Source organism: Naegleria lovaniensis, assembly GCF_003324165.1.
Source record: "Naegleria lovaniensis strain ATCC 30569 chromosome Unknown tig073, whole genome shotgun sequence".
Classification (NCBI taxonomy): Eukaryota; Heterolobosea; class Eutetramitea; order Acrasida; family Naegleriidae; genus Naegleria; species Naegleria lovaniensis.
Window position 1 is genome coordinate 13965 of NW_025407892.1, and position 16150 is coordinate 30114.

Genomic DNA, 16150 nt, shown 5'->3' on the forward strand with positions numbered 1-16150 from the left:
GTTCTTCTTCTTGTTGTTGGTTCACAATGAAATCAAAATTACGGAAAAAACTAATGAAATCCCAAGTGTTCACGACGACTATTAATTTGTTTTGTTTTTAAGTTCCAATCTACTACTACTACTAGGAGCTCTCACACTTGGCAAACTCACGAATTTTGATTGAAGTAACAAAGCGGAGGTTGAAAATGATCGGATGTTCGTTCAATTTTTTCAATGCAACACTAAAATCCTCCGAAAAAGAATCACAGTGATGATCCCAACATCGATCAATATACTCGCTTTATTTACATGCAAATCTCCTAGTCAAAGTATTCATCTGCAGGTTTTTCTTCTCCCTCAATCAATGGTTTGGTGGTCTCTTTTCCTGCCTTAAGGTGAGTAAGGTTCTTGAAGAATGAATCTTTGATTGTGTCTTTAATTCCAGTCAAACCGCCAGGGCTTAGACTGAATCGACTCGTTTTCTTGTTGTGTTCGGCAGATTCTGGGTGGTCATGAGTGCCATTAGATGCAGTTGATGAAGTGGTCGAAGATGTGGTCGTACTCGAAACTCGGTCCAAGCTCGTTCGTGAGGAAAGGTTCTTTTTCAAAATTTCAATAAATTCGAATTTTCTCTTCTTGTTTTGTTGACACACCATACTCAATTCGAATAACATGCACAAATTTTGTAAAATCACTTGTTTCTCAGCGGAACTTGTTGAGGTCTTTGCAAGTTGTTCATAAGTGAACAATGGCTTGACGTTCAACACTGTACAAAACTTCATATATTGTGCAACGTTTTCCTGTTCAATTTGCTTGTTCACTGGTAACTTGAAAAGGCACACTGGAGTGTTGTTGTTGGATGGGCTAGAGTACTCTGGGAAGATGTAATTATTCACTATTTTACAAAATAGTCCACCATCTTTCAAATTATCGTATAATGTCCAAGTAGTGTCGTATTCTTCTTTACAAATTGTTGAGATCCATTTACCGATGGCCTTCTCAGTGTAGTAATACAAATCTTTTGGATCTAAATCACCAGGCATAGCTTGTTGTGCTCTTCTGAATAGGGCCATTACTGACTTGCCTTTCATTGTTTCCATGAGTTCGGAATAGTATGGCTTTTCCTCAAGTTTGAAACCTTCTTGCTTCATTCTGAGAAGGAATTGGATGGCTGGAGAGAGAGCAACAGGAGGTGTGGATGTTGTGGTAGAGTTTGGTGTAGATGGAGTGTTTACATTGGGAGTGACAGGAGTGGAGATTTGCTTTGGAGGTGTTTCTGGAGCGTCGTGGCTTGATGCATTGGTTTTGGAAATTGGAGTTCCAATTGGATTGAAAATATGTACGGCAGGTACTTCAGGAGTGACAACGTTTGGTTTTGTTGCAGTTCCATTGGTTGTTGTGACTGTTTGTTTGTTGAGCTCGGTTTGCATCGTGTACTTCTCTTTGACGAGTCTCGTGACCTTTTCTTGGTACAATTTTTGAACCTTTGTAAGAGTATTTGATAGTTCCTTGATTTTTTCATCATACGCTTGAATCTTGTTGTTGATTGTAGAATTAAGAGTTGTTTCATGAGCATGATTATTGTTGCTACTCGTGAGTAGTGACATAGCCTTCTTGACATCATTTTCAAGCTTAGTCTTCTCATTGCTTAGCTTCACCTTATCTTCACGCTCCTTATCTAACAAGGATTGCAATCTGGTGACATTTCTTGAGGCTTCGTCGAGCTTTTCTTTCAATGAGTTCTCCTCCTTTTTGTTTTTGTTTTCTTCCTTGGTAGCCATGCTCTCTTTCTCAGTGTTGAGCTTGGAAATTTCCATTGTCAACTGATTAATGGTCTCTTCTCGTTGAAGATCTTTCTCTTTGAGAGTCAATATTTCTGATCTGAGCTGTGAGATGATATCATTGAGTGTATCCACTTCCTTTTTGTGTTCCTCTTCAAGTCTCTTGTATTCTGTGTCCTTGTTAGTGATGGTATTTCGTAGGTCATTAATAATCTTATTTAACCCTTCGATATATGAGGTAGCTTCCTCTTCTTTTTCATGAAGCCCTTCCTCCTTTTTGCTCAGAATGTTTCTCATGTGATCAAGAGTGTTATTGAGCTCTGCAATTTCTTGTGTTTTTTCTTGCTCTTTTCGAGAGAGCTCGAGTTCCTTCTTGGCAAGATTCTTCTTTAACTCTTCAATTTGGTTATTCAGTGTATCAGTTTGAGATTCAAATGAAACACGTTGACGTGATATTTCTGTCTCTTTCTGTGACAAAGTTTGAGTTAAGGTGTTAATAGAGAGTTGAAGTTCTTCCACTTTTTCGTGATGATCCTCGCTGGCCTTTTGAATCTCTTCTTCTCGTTTCATTATGGTATTTTGTAATTCAGATATTGTATGTTCGAGATTTTCTTTCAAAAAGTTGCTCTGCTCCTTTTGCAATTTGAGATCATGCTCCTGTGCAGAAATACGACTGTTCAATGTCTCTGTTGTTTGTTTCATATCGTGTAAGATTTGTTCTTTCTCTCTTTCCAATTCTTCAATGTTCTTTTGTTTTTGAGAAATATTAGATTGAAGCAGAGTAATTTCCTGTTCTTTTTCCTCTTGCAGATTTTGCTTGGCTTTCTCGAGACTTTCGAGTTGTGACTTTAAGTTAGAAACTAGTGTGTTAAGAGATGATGCCTCTTGTCTGAGAGAATTTTCCAGAGCACGAAATTCGCTTTCTTCCTTTTGTATTTGGCTCTCTTTTTGAAGGAGTGTCTCTCTGAGTTCTGACAGAGAGTTTTCTGAACGTTGTAACTCGGATTCCTTATTGGAAAGTGATTTTTGAATTTCGTTGAGCTGATCTTGATTTTCTCGCAACTGTTTTGTGAGTGAAGCCACTGTTTTTTCTGTTGCTTCTAATTTGTTCTTTGTCGTTAAAGCTTCATTTTGCAATCTAGATACTTCCGACTGTGATGTCGACAGTTGGGAGTTAATGGCGCTGATTTCTTCACTCTTTCCCTCTAACTGTTGCGTGATATTGTGTAAATCTTGGAGAGTAGAGTTATAGGTTGATTGAAGAGATGAATGTTCTTGCTGTGCCATAATTAATTGAGATTCGGTATCTGAAATTTGTTTCATCAAATTTTCTTTTTCAGTCACGAACGATAATTTCAATTCTCCAAGCTCAGAATGAAGTGTGGCAGTTTGGTGCTCCAATGTCTCAATTTCATGCTTGCTTGTTGTAATTGTTTCTTGAAGCTTTTCTTGTAGGGAAAGAATCTCAGAACTGAGAGACTCTATTTTCTTCTCCTTCTCAGATATTTGCCTTTTTAGTTCTTCGATGGTTTGCTCTAAATCTTTCTTCAAGATAGAATGTTGCTTGGCCTCAATATCCATTCTAGATCTTAAATTTTCAATATCTCCATCTTTTTGCTTGGTGAGCAATGCAAAATTTTGTTCCATAGTTTTGCCATCCTTAATGAGGTTCTCAATTTTGCTGTTTAAATCGATTTTCATTTGCTCATGCTCACGTTGTTGTGTTTGCAATTTTTGTTGCAAGACTCTGTACCTAGTTTGCAATTCTTCTTGATAACTTTGAAGCGACTGTTTTTGTTTGACAAGTTCTAGATGATCATTTCTAGCTTGTTTTTCAGTTCGCTGAAGTTGTCGTTTAGTTAAAACACTTTCCGTTTCGGAAGTTTGAGATTGATTCTTGAGTGCGTGGTAAGCGTTCAAGTGAAGTAGAAAGTCCATGATGATGGCACGAGTTGTGGTGGTTTTTGTTTGTTGGATGATGATGATGTGTTGTATGGAATCGAATTTGAACACAATAAATTATTTTTGTCTCAATGTGTAGGTGCAATGAATAAATATAGAAATAATTAGTGGTTTCGAAAGGCTCGACAACCTCCTTCACTCAAAATTAATAGCAACGACGATGAAATCGAAAATATCTCTCCGATGATGGTGGCTCTTCAATTGTATATTTTAAATGAGAGCTAGCTGTTCATAGTCAATCATCATCCATTCGGAGTGAAGTACATCATCATTGCAACACAACAAAACGATAAAAGTATCATCACCACCATTGTTTTAAAACAATGAGATGATATGATCATGAGGACGCGGATGCTTAATGGACATACTTACCGTTGGGCAAGTTCGTTGCCGACTGTTGGTTGTTTGTAACGGTAAATTTTTTACACAGCTTTCGCAAACCGCTGCTTGTTGTTTTTTCAGTTTTTTTTGGTGTCGAAATGGAATTTGGCAAACAAACCAAAATCGAACAAATTCAATAATTCACAATATCACTTCATAATCCAAAATATAAATATGGATGTGAAATGAGAGGACCATTTTTTCACTATTTTTAAAAGGAGAGATGAAAAAGATGTGTGGTTGAGTGATTTGACCATTCTATTGTTTATTAGCACATGTTGGAAATGTAAAATCACAGTCTACATGATCCAATTTAGCAAAACCAATAGCAGGGTGGACACAACAACCACAGACCATCCATGAGAAAGTTTTGCATTTCCACTCGAGACAGTTCTATTATGAGCCATACTACGTGAAGGTTCAACAGGTGGCAGAGGTGAAGAAGAACTCAATTCTGGAGGTAACACAGCAGTTCTCATTCCAAATGGATCATAGTCTGGATCTTGAGACACTTTGTTTCCACAAAATGTCGAATCAGTCAAGTATGCAATTTCATTTGAGGTGATTGGAATGTGGGTAGGTTCTGGGGAGCCAGCTTCCTTAATGAAACGAATATTCTCGAAAATCATTTCGTAAAAGTTTGAGGTATGAGTCGATGCCAATTTGAACAACAATCTTGTGATATTGGCTTCGAGTTTGGAAGTAGTGGCAAGTTCTGCAAGCGGAATTCGAACTCTTGAAAAACGAGTGTCATCAATCACATAATTGTCAATGTGCCTTGGCTGAATTGGATACGAGGGTAAATCGACAACGGCATTGTTCACTGTCTCTGATGGATAAAGCACTAATTTGACAGCCCCTGTCAATGATTTAACATAAAATTCCAAATACTTGTACTGTGTTAAATCCACTCGTGCTGCATTCTTATCCACACGATTCATAGCAACAGCACCGTTTTGGAATCCAACTCGTAAGGATGAAGTTCCACAACCATCTGCATGGACATGAGAAGAATTCAAATACGCAGTTCTCGAATCTAGAGCATGGCTAAAGACAGAATAGGTCCAAAGGGATTTAGTTTTCTCAAAATCTGTATAGACATCAATGGTTGGGCTCGATACAGCAGCACACATATCTACTTTAGCGATGGGTGATGGAAGAGAACATCCGTTTGTCTTTCCATTATTACACAACACCTGAGCTCTCAAATGGCCATTTGGATTTGCAAGAGAAGACACTTTAACAAACATTTCTCCTCTCAACAAGCTTACATAATCATTGTAACTCAAATCCACAATGAATCTTGCCACTGAATGAGGCGAGATGTAGTATGGGACTTTAAGGAAGCGCTTTTCTTGACCTTCATTTCCAAATCCAACCTCAATTTCTGTGGCAGTTCCTACCAAGTCGTGATGCACGACAAAATCCATTTGTAATCGATCTGGTGATGTGAAGGCAAAGACTACACCACTTCCTTGTTTTGGTACGAATTTCACAGGAGAGACTAATGATTGCTGACAGCTTTGAAGAATTCCAGCATAACGCTCTTCCTTGTTGTACATCTTATGGAAGAGGTTTGCATTTGGTGGAAGCTCGAATGAGGATGGAGAACACTTATCATTGGGACATGAGGCATCAATCGTCACTTGTGAAAAATCAGAAATTGGATCTGTTTTCATAGAGGTTGGATCGAATTTTGCAATTTAGATCTAAAGTTATAAGGATCATGAACACAAAACATACCTGTGAAATTCCAATTTTCTCTATAATATTTTCCATAATCAGGTCTATTTTGCATTTTGATGAATAAATGCTCTGACTTTTCATCAAAGAAATACTTCATTGGGTCATTCATGATCTCTTCCATGGAATTTCCTTTTTGCATTGTGGTGGGGTTACCAAATCTTGATTTTGTTATGGTGAAAGTTGTTCCTTTTGCGTATTGCACGGACATGACCAGCCAGTCATTGAGGGCTGTTCCTTGATGAATAAACTTGAGCGCTCTTGGAGTTGGTGTATTATGGACCCATCTCACTGTATAAAATCCTCTATTAATTAAATTTACATCCATAATGAACTCAATGACTCCATTCGAGCGACTGATCGAAGCACCATTGCCAACAGTCTCTCTGTTTCTCACCATGTCAATATATCGAATTCTAGGAACTCTCTTCAATGGATCTGCAACGTCAGGATAAGGCACACCATTGGAACCGGTGGTATCACTTCCGGTAATATTTGGATTCACAGTCACAATTTGAGAGTATCCTTCAGCAAAGAGAGGACACATTCCTCCTTGCCATTCCTGTTTGAAAATACACTCTTTAAAAGCAACAACCGAATCATTACTAATGAGCCAACCACCTGATTTGAATTTCACAGGATCCACAGATTTGATAGAATTATCAGTCACGAGAATGACCGAACCCTTATTACCATCGTAATCTCCATTCAGTAAGAAAAATTCATTGGCATTGATGAACTTTAAATTTTGATAACGGTTTCTGTTCGTAGGTGGCATGAAAGACTCATATAATTCTGCATGTTAAAGAAAATTCACGTACCTTGATTCATGTTTGAAAGGAGCATTCGATAAAGCACCCAAAGCACCAGCTGGCATGCTTGGAGTCGAAGTAAAATTGATAAAAGTAATCGAGTCGAGAACTTGTGGACCACCATTATCATAGGTCTCAAATCCTTTGGTGATTTGATCTGCCATGGCATATGGAATGGATCGTGTTCTACCATCTGTATCAAGTCCTGGACGCATGGATTTCAAATCTCCAACATTTTCTGAATCGCCAATTAAGGTTGAATCGAAAATTCCAACAGGTCCCTAAAGATTTTAACAAAAAAAGTAACATGGAATAAAAACCAATAATGATGTAATATACACAAATACCTACTGGTGGACATCCCATTTGAATTCTATTATCACTAGCGATAATGTTTGAAAACAACACTGGACCTCCTTCGGACCAAATTCCATATCTTCGATTCTTATACGAAATTACACGTTTGAAATAAGCCACGACCGGCTTTCCAAAGGGATCTGCAGGTCGATACAAGGCTGCTTCAGTCTTACCATTTGGCATGACCATATCATCGATATGAATACCTTTTAGGACCAATCATATGCATTCAACATGAATACAAAATGATAAAATTGGCTGATGAAAAGACTTACCATTTTGATTTCCGCTGTGAGCAATGTTATCTTCGAATACTTTCAAAGGAATGGTTCTTGGAGTCATGAGTGGATTATTGGCATATTTCGAGGAACTCAATCCCGTTGGTTTTAATGGCATTGAAAACCAATAATTGAACTATTTTGCCGAGATGATGAATAACATGAGAGAATTAATCAATTATTATTCATCTCAATATGACATCATCTTCTAAATAACAACTAAAACGTACCTTTGAACCAACGGCACTATTTCCAATCCATGTATTATTTGGATTAGTAATCCAAAACACGCTCACATCTGCGTCAGAGGGGAGGATCTGAGTTGGATCGTTATTACCAACAGCAATCGGATCAATACCCAAATTTCTATATTATGATCGTTTTTTCAACAATGATTGAATGATTTCATGGAAAAAAGAAAATGGTACCAATTATGATGCATGGAATAGGTCAGAAAAATCATTACATGAGCAATTATACGTACTTGATGAATTTGTTTCCCATTTCACCACCATCTTCTAAAAAGAATTGATGTCCCACATTCTTGTAGCATACATTTCCTTGAATCAAAATATTATTCGAGTCATGAATGACCACACATCTCTGGAAACCATGATGAACTACGGACGACTTGATATAATACGAATCATTTTCTGGAGCTTTATCGCCAAGGATGTGCCAATGGATGGCATATCTTCCCATGAAACCTCTTTGACCCATTCGTGTCATTTCAATACCTTCTAAGGTTGCTTTTTCAACGACACGAATCATCATGTGACCACCAAATGAATCTTTCACCGAGTTGGCATCTCCCTGAAACACAATGTTTCGATTCAAAACTCCAACTTCAGCTTTCATGTGAGCATTACCCCAATGAGTGTAATTCAGAGGTTTGTTTAACACGAGCGTTGAACCACCATCCAGAACGCTCACCACTGTACATGTTCAGATCAACAATGATCATCGCGTAACAAATGTCAGTGATGTTTAAACCAGTGGTGAATCAAACATGTGTTGACTTTAAAAACTTACCTGTTCTCTCTTCAGTTTGAGCAGGAAAAGGAACACCATTCATCCATCCTAAACCTTCAGAGTATGGCACCTTTCTAGTCTCTACCAACTCTCCATAATCTGTATTGGCGATCACGAGAGAGTCTCCTACTTTCCATGAGGTCTTTTCGGTTAACTTGATCACATTCTCTCCGTCCTTGACAGTCTTTGCCAGGAATGTCCATGTAGGTGTTGGAACTTGTCCATGGATTTGAACCATAGATCCACTTTGAAAGACAATTCCCTTAGAACCTGTTTCATTGGTGATCGTATCCACAATACATGAAGTTTGGACATCCGCCAGTATTAATGTCGTGTGTGACCAATTTAGGAATGTGGTCATGCAATGATGTGACCATTCATAACATTTGTTAAAAAGCATGAAACAACAAGTACAACTTACCACCAGGTGTGTTATCATATGGATCCACTCCAATCACGTCGTCTGCTGTTCGGTTACCATAAAACGTGACCACAATTTTGTGTTGGATTGGACATGAAGGAGAACCCATAATGAAGGAAGCACCAGACGCCACTCGAATCCATTCAACATCAAGAGCGATATCAGCCACATCATTGAATACAAGGGAAGCACCGCTCAAGACCTGAATGGATCTCAATTTCACACCAGGAGACTTGTCCACAAGTGTTCGTTGAGTAATAGTCAAATCTGCATTCAGCACATTGTAATTGGGGAGAGTTGAGAATTTGATAAGCCCTGAATCCAGGTGAGGACACGAGGATTGTGCATGGGTCATGCTGGCCATCCACAGGACATGCATGAAGACACACATGCCAATGGATAGTAGTAACGATGACATGTAAAGGTTGGGAATAACCTCTACTTTCATGTTTTGGATTGGTTTTTTTTTTGATGAATCTCACAGCTGTGCCTGACTTGAAGCCTCTTAAACGAGAACTAGTTGATTGGTGATTGGTGCTAGGTTTTTCCAAAGAAATTAGGAGCTTGGACTTTTCGAACCAACAAGAAAGCGCTAGTGCAGGTAGTAACACACATTGAAGAAATCATTAAATGGATTGCTCGTTTCCTTGGAATTTGGAAGGCTTACTGAAGCACACACAGCCAAACTTGTTGTACCAAGGATAAAGTTGGAAATCTCTGAGTGGTGTTACAACTATTTGTTGTTAAATTAATTGTGACAGCTGGCTTGAATGTATTCGCTAATTTCCTATTTGTAAATTTGTACTTGACAACCAGATGAATTGCATACAAGAAGCTCTCCAGATATTTCATTGAGACACAAACTTTTGATGTCGTGAAATTGGTCTCGACCTGATCCCTTGGAACCGAATGATTTTACAACGTGACCATCCAACGTAAATATTTGAATTCGATGTAACTTTGAATCTCCTACAATTACGTGGTTTGATGTTTTGTCAAATACCAAAGAAGTAGGACAAAGAACTTCTCCAACTTCTTTTCCATTCGATCCAAATTGTCTGATAAATTCCAATGAAACATGTTGCTCCAAAATATAATGTTTGAATACTCTAATTGTACCATCAGAAAAGAATTAAATAATTACAATATCGTCTTTTGCAAGATCGATTGCAAAAGGAACATTTGTAAATTGAATTTTGTGAAGAAATTCACCATTTTCTGAATTCAAAATTTTCAGACAGCTCTCTCCAAAATCACAGCCCATTACTCTCTTAAGTGCAGTATTCACAACAAATGCTTGCATACTGCAATTAGTGGTTTTCCAAATAAATCCGCTTGAATGAATTGAATTCCTTTCCTCATCATCCCTCAATGATTTTGCTTTCAAAAAGAGCTCTAAATCATATTTCATTAACATAACTATTGATCCATTTCTACACATCAAATATAAGGCATCTCTTTGTTTTTCATAATTTTTTTCAATATACATTCGAGTAGGAAAATCGCTCGGAGCGTCGATGTATGCTTTAGGAGAGTAATTCATTAAATCACATACGAGCAATTGATGAGTGAGAAAGTCAGTGATTAAAATACATTGGTGATTGTAACTGATTTTGACATCATACGGAAATTCTAGATACGCATGCGTTTCGAAATTGTTTTGAAAATCGTTCTGTGATGATTCTACTGTTGTCCCGATTGAATGAACCCAATCAAAATTTGTAGAAAAACCTCGTGATAACCATCGAGTTCCTGCTTCCATCTTGTTCTTGAGTTTAATAAACAAGGAATTATTTGCTAGTAGTTGACCATGGGTTAAAAAATCAATTAACATTAGGTTCGTTTCATTTTCATTTGTTTCTGAGAGTAACGTGTCTTCTCGTGATCTTTTGTGCCTCCTAACTCCTTTCATACGAAGGTCCAAGCTAACATACGTAAGGAAAGTAGATGCATGAGATTAAATCATGCCTTTTTTTTTGTTTGATAGATTCGTTATTGACCTTTTTATATGAACACGAAGTAGAATGGTTAGGTTCACAAACTAGTACCTCCATTTCAATCAACATCCATTTCGCACCTTACACTCAAGTGTCAAATACAAATAGCACCTTACACTCAAGTGTCAAATACAAATCACACTTCATTCATTTGGCACTCAAGTGTCAAATGAAAACAGCACTGACACTAAGTGTAAGGTGTAAGGTGCCAAAATATAACAACTCGATTATTTGAACCACTGCCTCACAACGCTTCACCTTAGAAAATGAGCGTGAGTCTATTCTTCCCTCCATAAACTAAATTTCGTAGATGATCATTTGGTATTGTCGTTGTCAGACGAATTGTCCAAAAATTGCGTTCGTGATACTCGATGATGATTGTGTAGTGAAGAGAATTTTGAGGCCCGTTGCTCACAACCGTGAAGACGGAGGTTTGTAATTTCAAAATAATATTTAAATAAATTAAAAAATATACAGGTGCTGATGACACTCGGCACTCAAGTGTCAGGTGCTGTTTGCATTTGGCACTCCAGTGTTAAGTGCTATTTGTATCTCCTTTTTGGGACTACGTGCCATTGCAAACGGCACTAAAGTGTAAGGTGTAAGGTGCTAAAAGGTATGTCCTCTCTTCTCGTTGCATTTTTAAATGAAAAAGCGCGAAGAGAAGGATGCATCCGTATTCTAAGCAAATGCAATGACGTTGATGTAAGATTACAAAGTTTGCATCATCACAATGTAAAAAAAATAATAATGTTCAGTAAGGCTTGGCAAAACAGAAGACAGATTCCGTCTGAATGAGAATTGAGAGTTCAATTCTAAAAAACTTGATCCTCTCGGAGAAGGTTACACGTGTCCGTGATGAAAACGGTTGAATTCCATCATTTTCCGAGAGAGGTGTTGTGGTATTTACCTGAAGTACAAATTCAAATTTATTAATAATCATTGGACTCTCAATCATTTAGAAGGAAATTTAGAAAGTTGGAAAAATTTGTGAGCACCTTCATCACGCACACCGGAGCATGATTCTTTTCCGTTGCAGCAACTCCATTTCAACACCAAGTATTGTTAAACAAATTGAACAACAACCTCTCACAGTGCAAAGATGATACCGGCGTCGTTTCGTTGCACGAACAGAATTTCAACTATTGCAATTTTGGCTTCGTTGATGATCATTGCAATTTTTGGAAAAATTGAATTTGTGGCGTCATCATTGGCAACAAAACATCATGCTGATGGATTGCAAACGAACTCTCCATCGTCAACCCTAAATTCCAATTGTCAGATATCTGTGGCTGATCGTTACGAGACAGCATGGAATGATTTCATTCCCTTTTCAACTTTGGAAAATAACAATTCATCTCCTATTGTGAATGGAACAAGAGATTCCTTTTTAGATGAATGGGTCTGGCCCATTGTTCAATCTCTCTATTTCAATTCATTCATGAGCGGATTATTTGCGGGAGTTATTGCAATTCTTGTGACGGTGATTATCGAAAAATTTGGACCTCAAATCGGTGGAGTGATTGGAACATTGCCAACCACCATTGTACCTGCTGCTATTGGGTTTGTTATTGAGGCAAATAAGCGAAATTTGGAGTGGGAAGAGAAAAAGCATGTATTGGTTCAGCAATTTTTTGTCATACCTTGGGCTCTTTTTTGCAACGGCTTGTTCTTACTTGTGTGGAAGGTATTTCCTGACATGTTTGAAAAGCTTAAATCACTACTTTGGAAAGATAAGAAAATAACAACAGAATCAATAGAATCAATTGAGAAAATGAAAGAAACTCCCACAAAAGAGTCACTTGAAACAACTCATGAATTGTCTGTTCAAGATGAAACTAGTTTCGAATCAACGGTAGTCGACAATGATGAATTACCAGTACCCTCGCCCTCGGAGATGAAAGAAGTCGAAGAAGATTTATCACGCGAGTCAACGAAAGAAAATTTATTGCAACCCTCAGAAGTGATTCATAGTTCAGGAATGAGCCAAGATAATTCACACCATGATGTAGCCAATGGTGTGGCAGAAGCTTCAGAAACAGTAGTACAAGCAGAAGTACAGATACAACCCCACAGTAGGAGATATGTTATTTTGAAAATGTGTCTTGTGATATTTCTGTCACTGTTGGTTTGGTTCGTTCTTGCAAGTGTTTTTGTTATCATTACTCGAACGGTGACATTGTCTGATGAAGTATTGATTGGATTGGGTTGCTCTTTTTATGTTCTCTTGTTGATCATTAGCATTCCATTCAATTGGACCATCACCATTCCAAAAAACCCCATACCACCCAAAAAAGCAGCATGGTGGATGATTTTATCAAGAGGAATTTTTGCATTTATCATTATTGCAATTTCTGTTATCTTGAGTGGATTGAAATTAACCATTATTTCTGGGCTACTTACAGCATTCCCTGCTATTTTTCTGACTGCCATGGTGACACTATGGCTCACTCAGGTAAGCAAGAACATACATCATGGTTCATAATTTATATTTTACCCAAAATGAAACGACAAATGAAATGGTTGAAAAACAATTCCATAGGGAGAGCAAGCAAGTGTTCGTGCTGCCTCTGCCATGATGTTAGGCTCCACAAGTATTCCAGTGTTTGCCATTTCTGCATGTGTAGCATTGCTATACATGAACATGTTTGTAGCCATCGCTGTCGCGTATGTGGCAAGTGTGGCTTTCGGTAGTGTTCCTGCCTATGCATTCTTGTGGTGGCGGAAGAGAGTTGCTGTAAAGAAAAACTTACTGGCCTCGCCACAGAAATTGTAAGAATTTGACATTTGTCAGAAGAGAATTTAACACTCATCATAACGAAAATTAAGGGTCTTAATATCTGCACGATCAAAATGGCCGCTTGCTTGGATTAATTTCCTAAATTCTCTCTAAACATATGAGGCAATCTTGGATGCACGATACATTTTTAAATAAAATCTAATTAATAATAAATATCATTTTACTTCCAAATAATGCAAGTAATGATGTGTTAAATTTTAATTCTTGCGCTGAATGATTCATCACGTTTACATCAACTTTCCAGACATAATTCTACTCATCACCCAAGCCAAAGATGAACCTGCAAAGAAGAACATTGGACTAGCATTCACGAAGGACATGGTTTTGAAATATCCAAATTCCAACAAGGCATGTCCTAAAGCAATAGCAAATGCACATAAATTCATGTAATGCATTGGAAGTGATTGTGGATATAAAGCCAAGATTAAACAAGCACAAATACTTCCTCCGGTCCAATTTGCAAACATTCTTCCAAATAACGGATCCAGTGGTTCCTTCTTTTTAGAATACACATTCTTGGTAATAATTTGTGGTCGGATGTATCCCGTTACAATAGAAAAGCCTCGGAAGAGAGCCACAAACGTTAGCCAATATGAAAAATATTTGTCGTTGTGAATCAGCGATGCGTCCATTTTTTTTGTGTGACGTGGTGTGCAAAGAGCGACGACTTGAATTATGAAACTGAGCGGAAACTTTATCCTCAAGCTTTCATATTCACACTAATTCGAAAATTGCTGTTGAAGCAATTGAGCAAGTCTTTGTCTTGCATTCTTGTTTCCTTGCAGTGCTGCTTGCTCATGCCATTCTCAAATGTTTCATACCTCATGGTACTAGACCTTGTTCATAGATATTCAAATGTCTGTTCTGGGCAGCTTTTTCTATCCAACAAAATGAAGATAATCGTATGTCTTAATGAATTCATAATTGTTGCCCATGAACAACACTGTTGTTGAATAATCATACAATTTGTTTCTCATTTCTAGTAACCTTTTATTTAAAGAGCTCGAGCAAGCATGACGCACAATATTCTTTTTCGTCACACATCATATGTTCGACGTACCTTGTCCGTTCTTCATGTTTCAATTTTCTAACAATGCTCGAACTTTGTCATATGTTACCATTCGATCAGCTCAAACTCACCAACTGCACTGCACACTTTTTGTTATAATAACCATTCAAGAGATGTGAATTCAAGCAGAAAAAGAAGGAAATTCCACATGTCGCCAACGTGAAGCAATTCACCACACAGTGCTTGTAGAAGAGCTTGGCGAGTGAACCTGAAAAGCCCAATTTCATTTCATAGAGAGGTAAATACGAGTCATTGCTAGTTTTTGTTGCTCCACTTGGATCGCTATTACTATTCGATCGAATGACATCTTGACCTAGAACTGGGTAGTCACATTTGTAAATGGGTGTTGGTTCTTGTGATGACTCATCTTGCACAGACGTGTTGTTGCAGCTGTTTCTACTAGTATTCTGTTTGAGTAATGGTTGTGCCAATGTTGGAGGAAGTACCATAAATCTACCTTTTCCTAGATACATTTTTCCTAGAGAGTGGTACATCCAAAAGTAATCAGCGAAAGGACTTGTGATACCCAGCGTGAGTATGGAAAGGAGTTTTAACAGGAAATAAATGAGTTCGTTCTTAAAGCCCATGTGAATGTTGAAAATTCGAAGTTCTCCCTTGTAGTCATGTGGATGGGGTTGCCACACGACAAACTCATTGAGAGGAACTGGAAAGATGTCAGCTTTTGAATGCTTGAGAAGTATTTTTCGAGGTCTATCAACCTCTCCCCATGATAGTCTCATGTCAATCACGCTATAGAAGTGTGTATGCATGACCCCCATGAAATACCAAATTCCACATGTTAATATTGAGAGTAGAAGATTCCACATGTATGTTATTTTCACTCGATGACCATCTGTCGAATTATATACAATTTTTCGATTTCCAATTCTTAAACTATCCACAATAAGCGATATTTCCCAGTTCTTGAGAGCCACATCGAGAATGCCTAGCGTCAAAATGCCTAGAATTCTCACAAAAATCAAGGTTATACGATGCTTTTTCGGTAAAATATCATTCTGTACATGATGCTCTGCATTGAGTTGATGAAAGTTAAATTCTTGCTTGGTAAGAGGTGGAAATGAAGAGTGCTTTCTCAATGACTTGTTGCTACCATTACTACTACTGCTACTATGCTTGAGCTTATAGCTAGCCCTTTCGGGGTGTGGAATTGTTGACGTACTGGCAACATTTGTCGCACCGTTATAATTGCCATTCTTGTCACCTGCCAACGTGATCATGCCTATGGGAGAAGTAGGTGTGCCGTGAAATGAGGGTGATGAAGAGGCAGACATTTTTTTTCTTGCATACTAACGACATGGTTTGCAGTCGCATTTGTTTGCAGAGAGCCAAAATGCGCTTCGCCCGAATTTTTTTGCTAAACCTTCCAAAAGAATTTTAGAACCCAAACTCGACCTGAGCCAAAGCGCTGGAACCAAATTGGAGAAAAACCAAGTTCACAAAACTGGGTGCAACAATCTCAGAGAGATTCGTGAAGTGGAAAACTACGACACCTATTACTATCAATATCCGAGGGTCAC

The 16150-nt window shown here is 38.0% G+C and overlaps 6 protein-coding genes across 6 annotated transcripts; 1 reads left to right on the forward strand and 5 right to left on the reverse strand.

Annotated features, from left to right (window-relative positions):
- Positions 1–299: 299 nt before the first annotated feature.
- On the reverse strand, positions 300–3698 carry C9374_013636 (uncharacterized protein; the record flags this gene model as incomplete). The annotated part of the gene is made up of 1 exon (XM_044689534.1): positions 300–3698. The coding sequence occupies one exon, from the start codon at positions 3696–3698 to the stop codon at positions 300–302; it is 3399 nt and encodes a 1132-aa protein (XP_044541856.1).
- Positions 3699–3932: 234 nt separating this feature from the next.
- On the reverse strand, positions 3933–9194 carry C9374_013637 (uncharacterized protein; the record flags this gene model as incomplete). The annotated part of the gene is made up of 11 exons (XM_044689535.1): positions 3933–3947; positions 4095–4116; positions 4458–5772; positions 5847–6607; positions 6668–6939; positions 7010–7221; positions 7291–7429; positions 7524–7659; positions 7778–8228; positions 8326–8595; positions 8747–9194. The coding sequence occupies 11 exons, from the start codon at positions 9192–9194 to the stop codon at positions 3933–3935; spliced, it is 4041 nt and encodes a 1346-aa protein (XP_044541857.1).
- A 684-nt stretch (positions 9195–9878) lies between these two features.
- Positions 9879–10508, reverse strand: C9374_013638 (uncharacterized protein; the record flags this gene model as incomplete). The annotated part of the gene is made up of 1 exon (XM_044689537.1): positions 9879–10508. One exon carries the CDS (start codon positions 10506–10508, stop codon positions 9879–9881), a length of 630 nt encoding a protein of 209 aa, XP_044541858.1.
- Positions 10509–11845: 1337 nt separating this feature from the next.
- On the forward strand, positions 11846–13519 carry C9374_013639 (uncharacterized protein; the record flags this gene model as incomplete). The annotated part of the gene is made up of 2 exons (XM_044689538.1): positions 11846–13198; positions 13286–13519. 2 exons carry the CDS (start codon positions 11846–11848, stop codon positions 13517–13519), a joined length of 1587 nt encoding a protein of 528 aa, XP_044541859.1.
- Positions 13520–13770: 251 nt separating this feature from the next.
- Positions 13771–14175, reverse strand: C9374_013640 (uncharacterized protein; the record flags this gene model as incomplete). The annotated part of the gene is made up of 1 exon (XM_044689539.1): positions 13771–14175. One exon carries the CDS (start codon positions 14173–14175, stop codon positions 13771–13773), a length of 405 nt encoding a protein of 134 aa, XP_044541860.1.
- Positions 14176–14668: 493 nt separating this feature from the next.
- Positions 14669–15904, reverse strand: C9374_013641 (uncharacterized protein; the record flags this gene model as incomplete). The annotated part of the gene is made up of 1 exon (XM_044689540.1): positions 14669–15904. One exon carries the CDS (start codon positions 15902–15904, stop codon positions 14669–14671), a length of 1236 nt encoding a protein of 411 aa, XP_044541861.1.
- Positions 15905–16150: the final 246 nt, after the last annotated feature.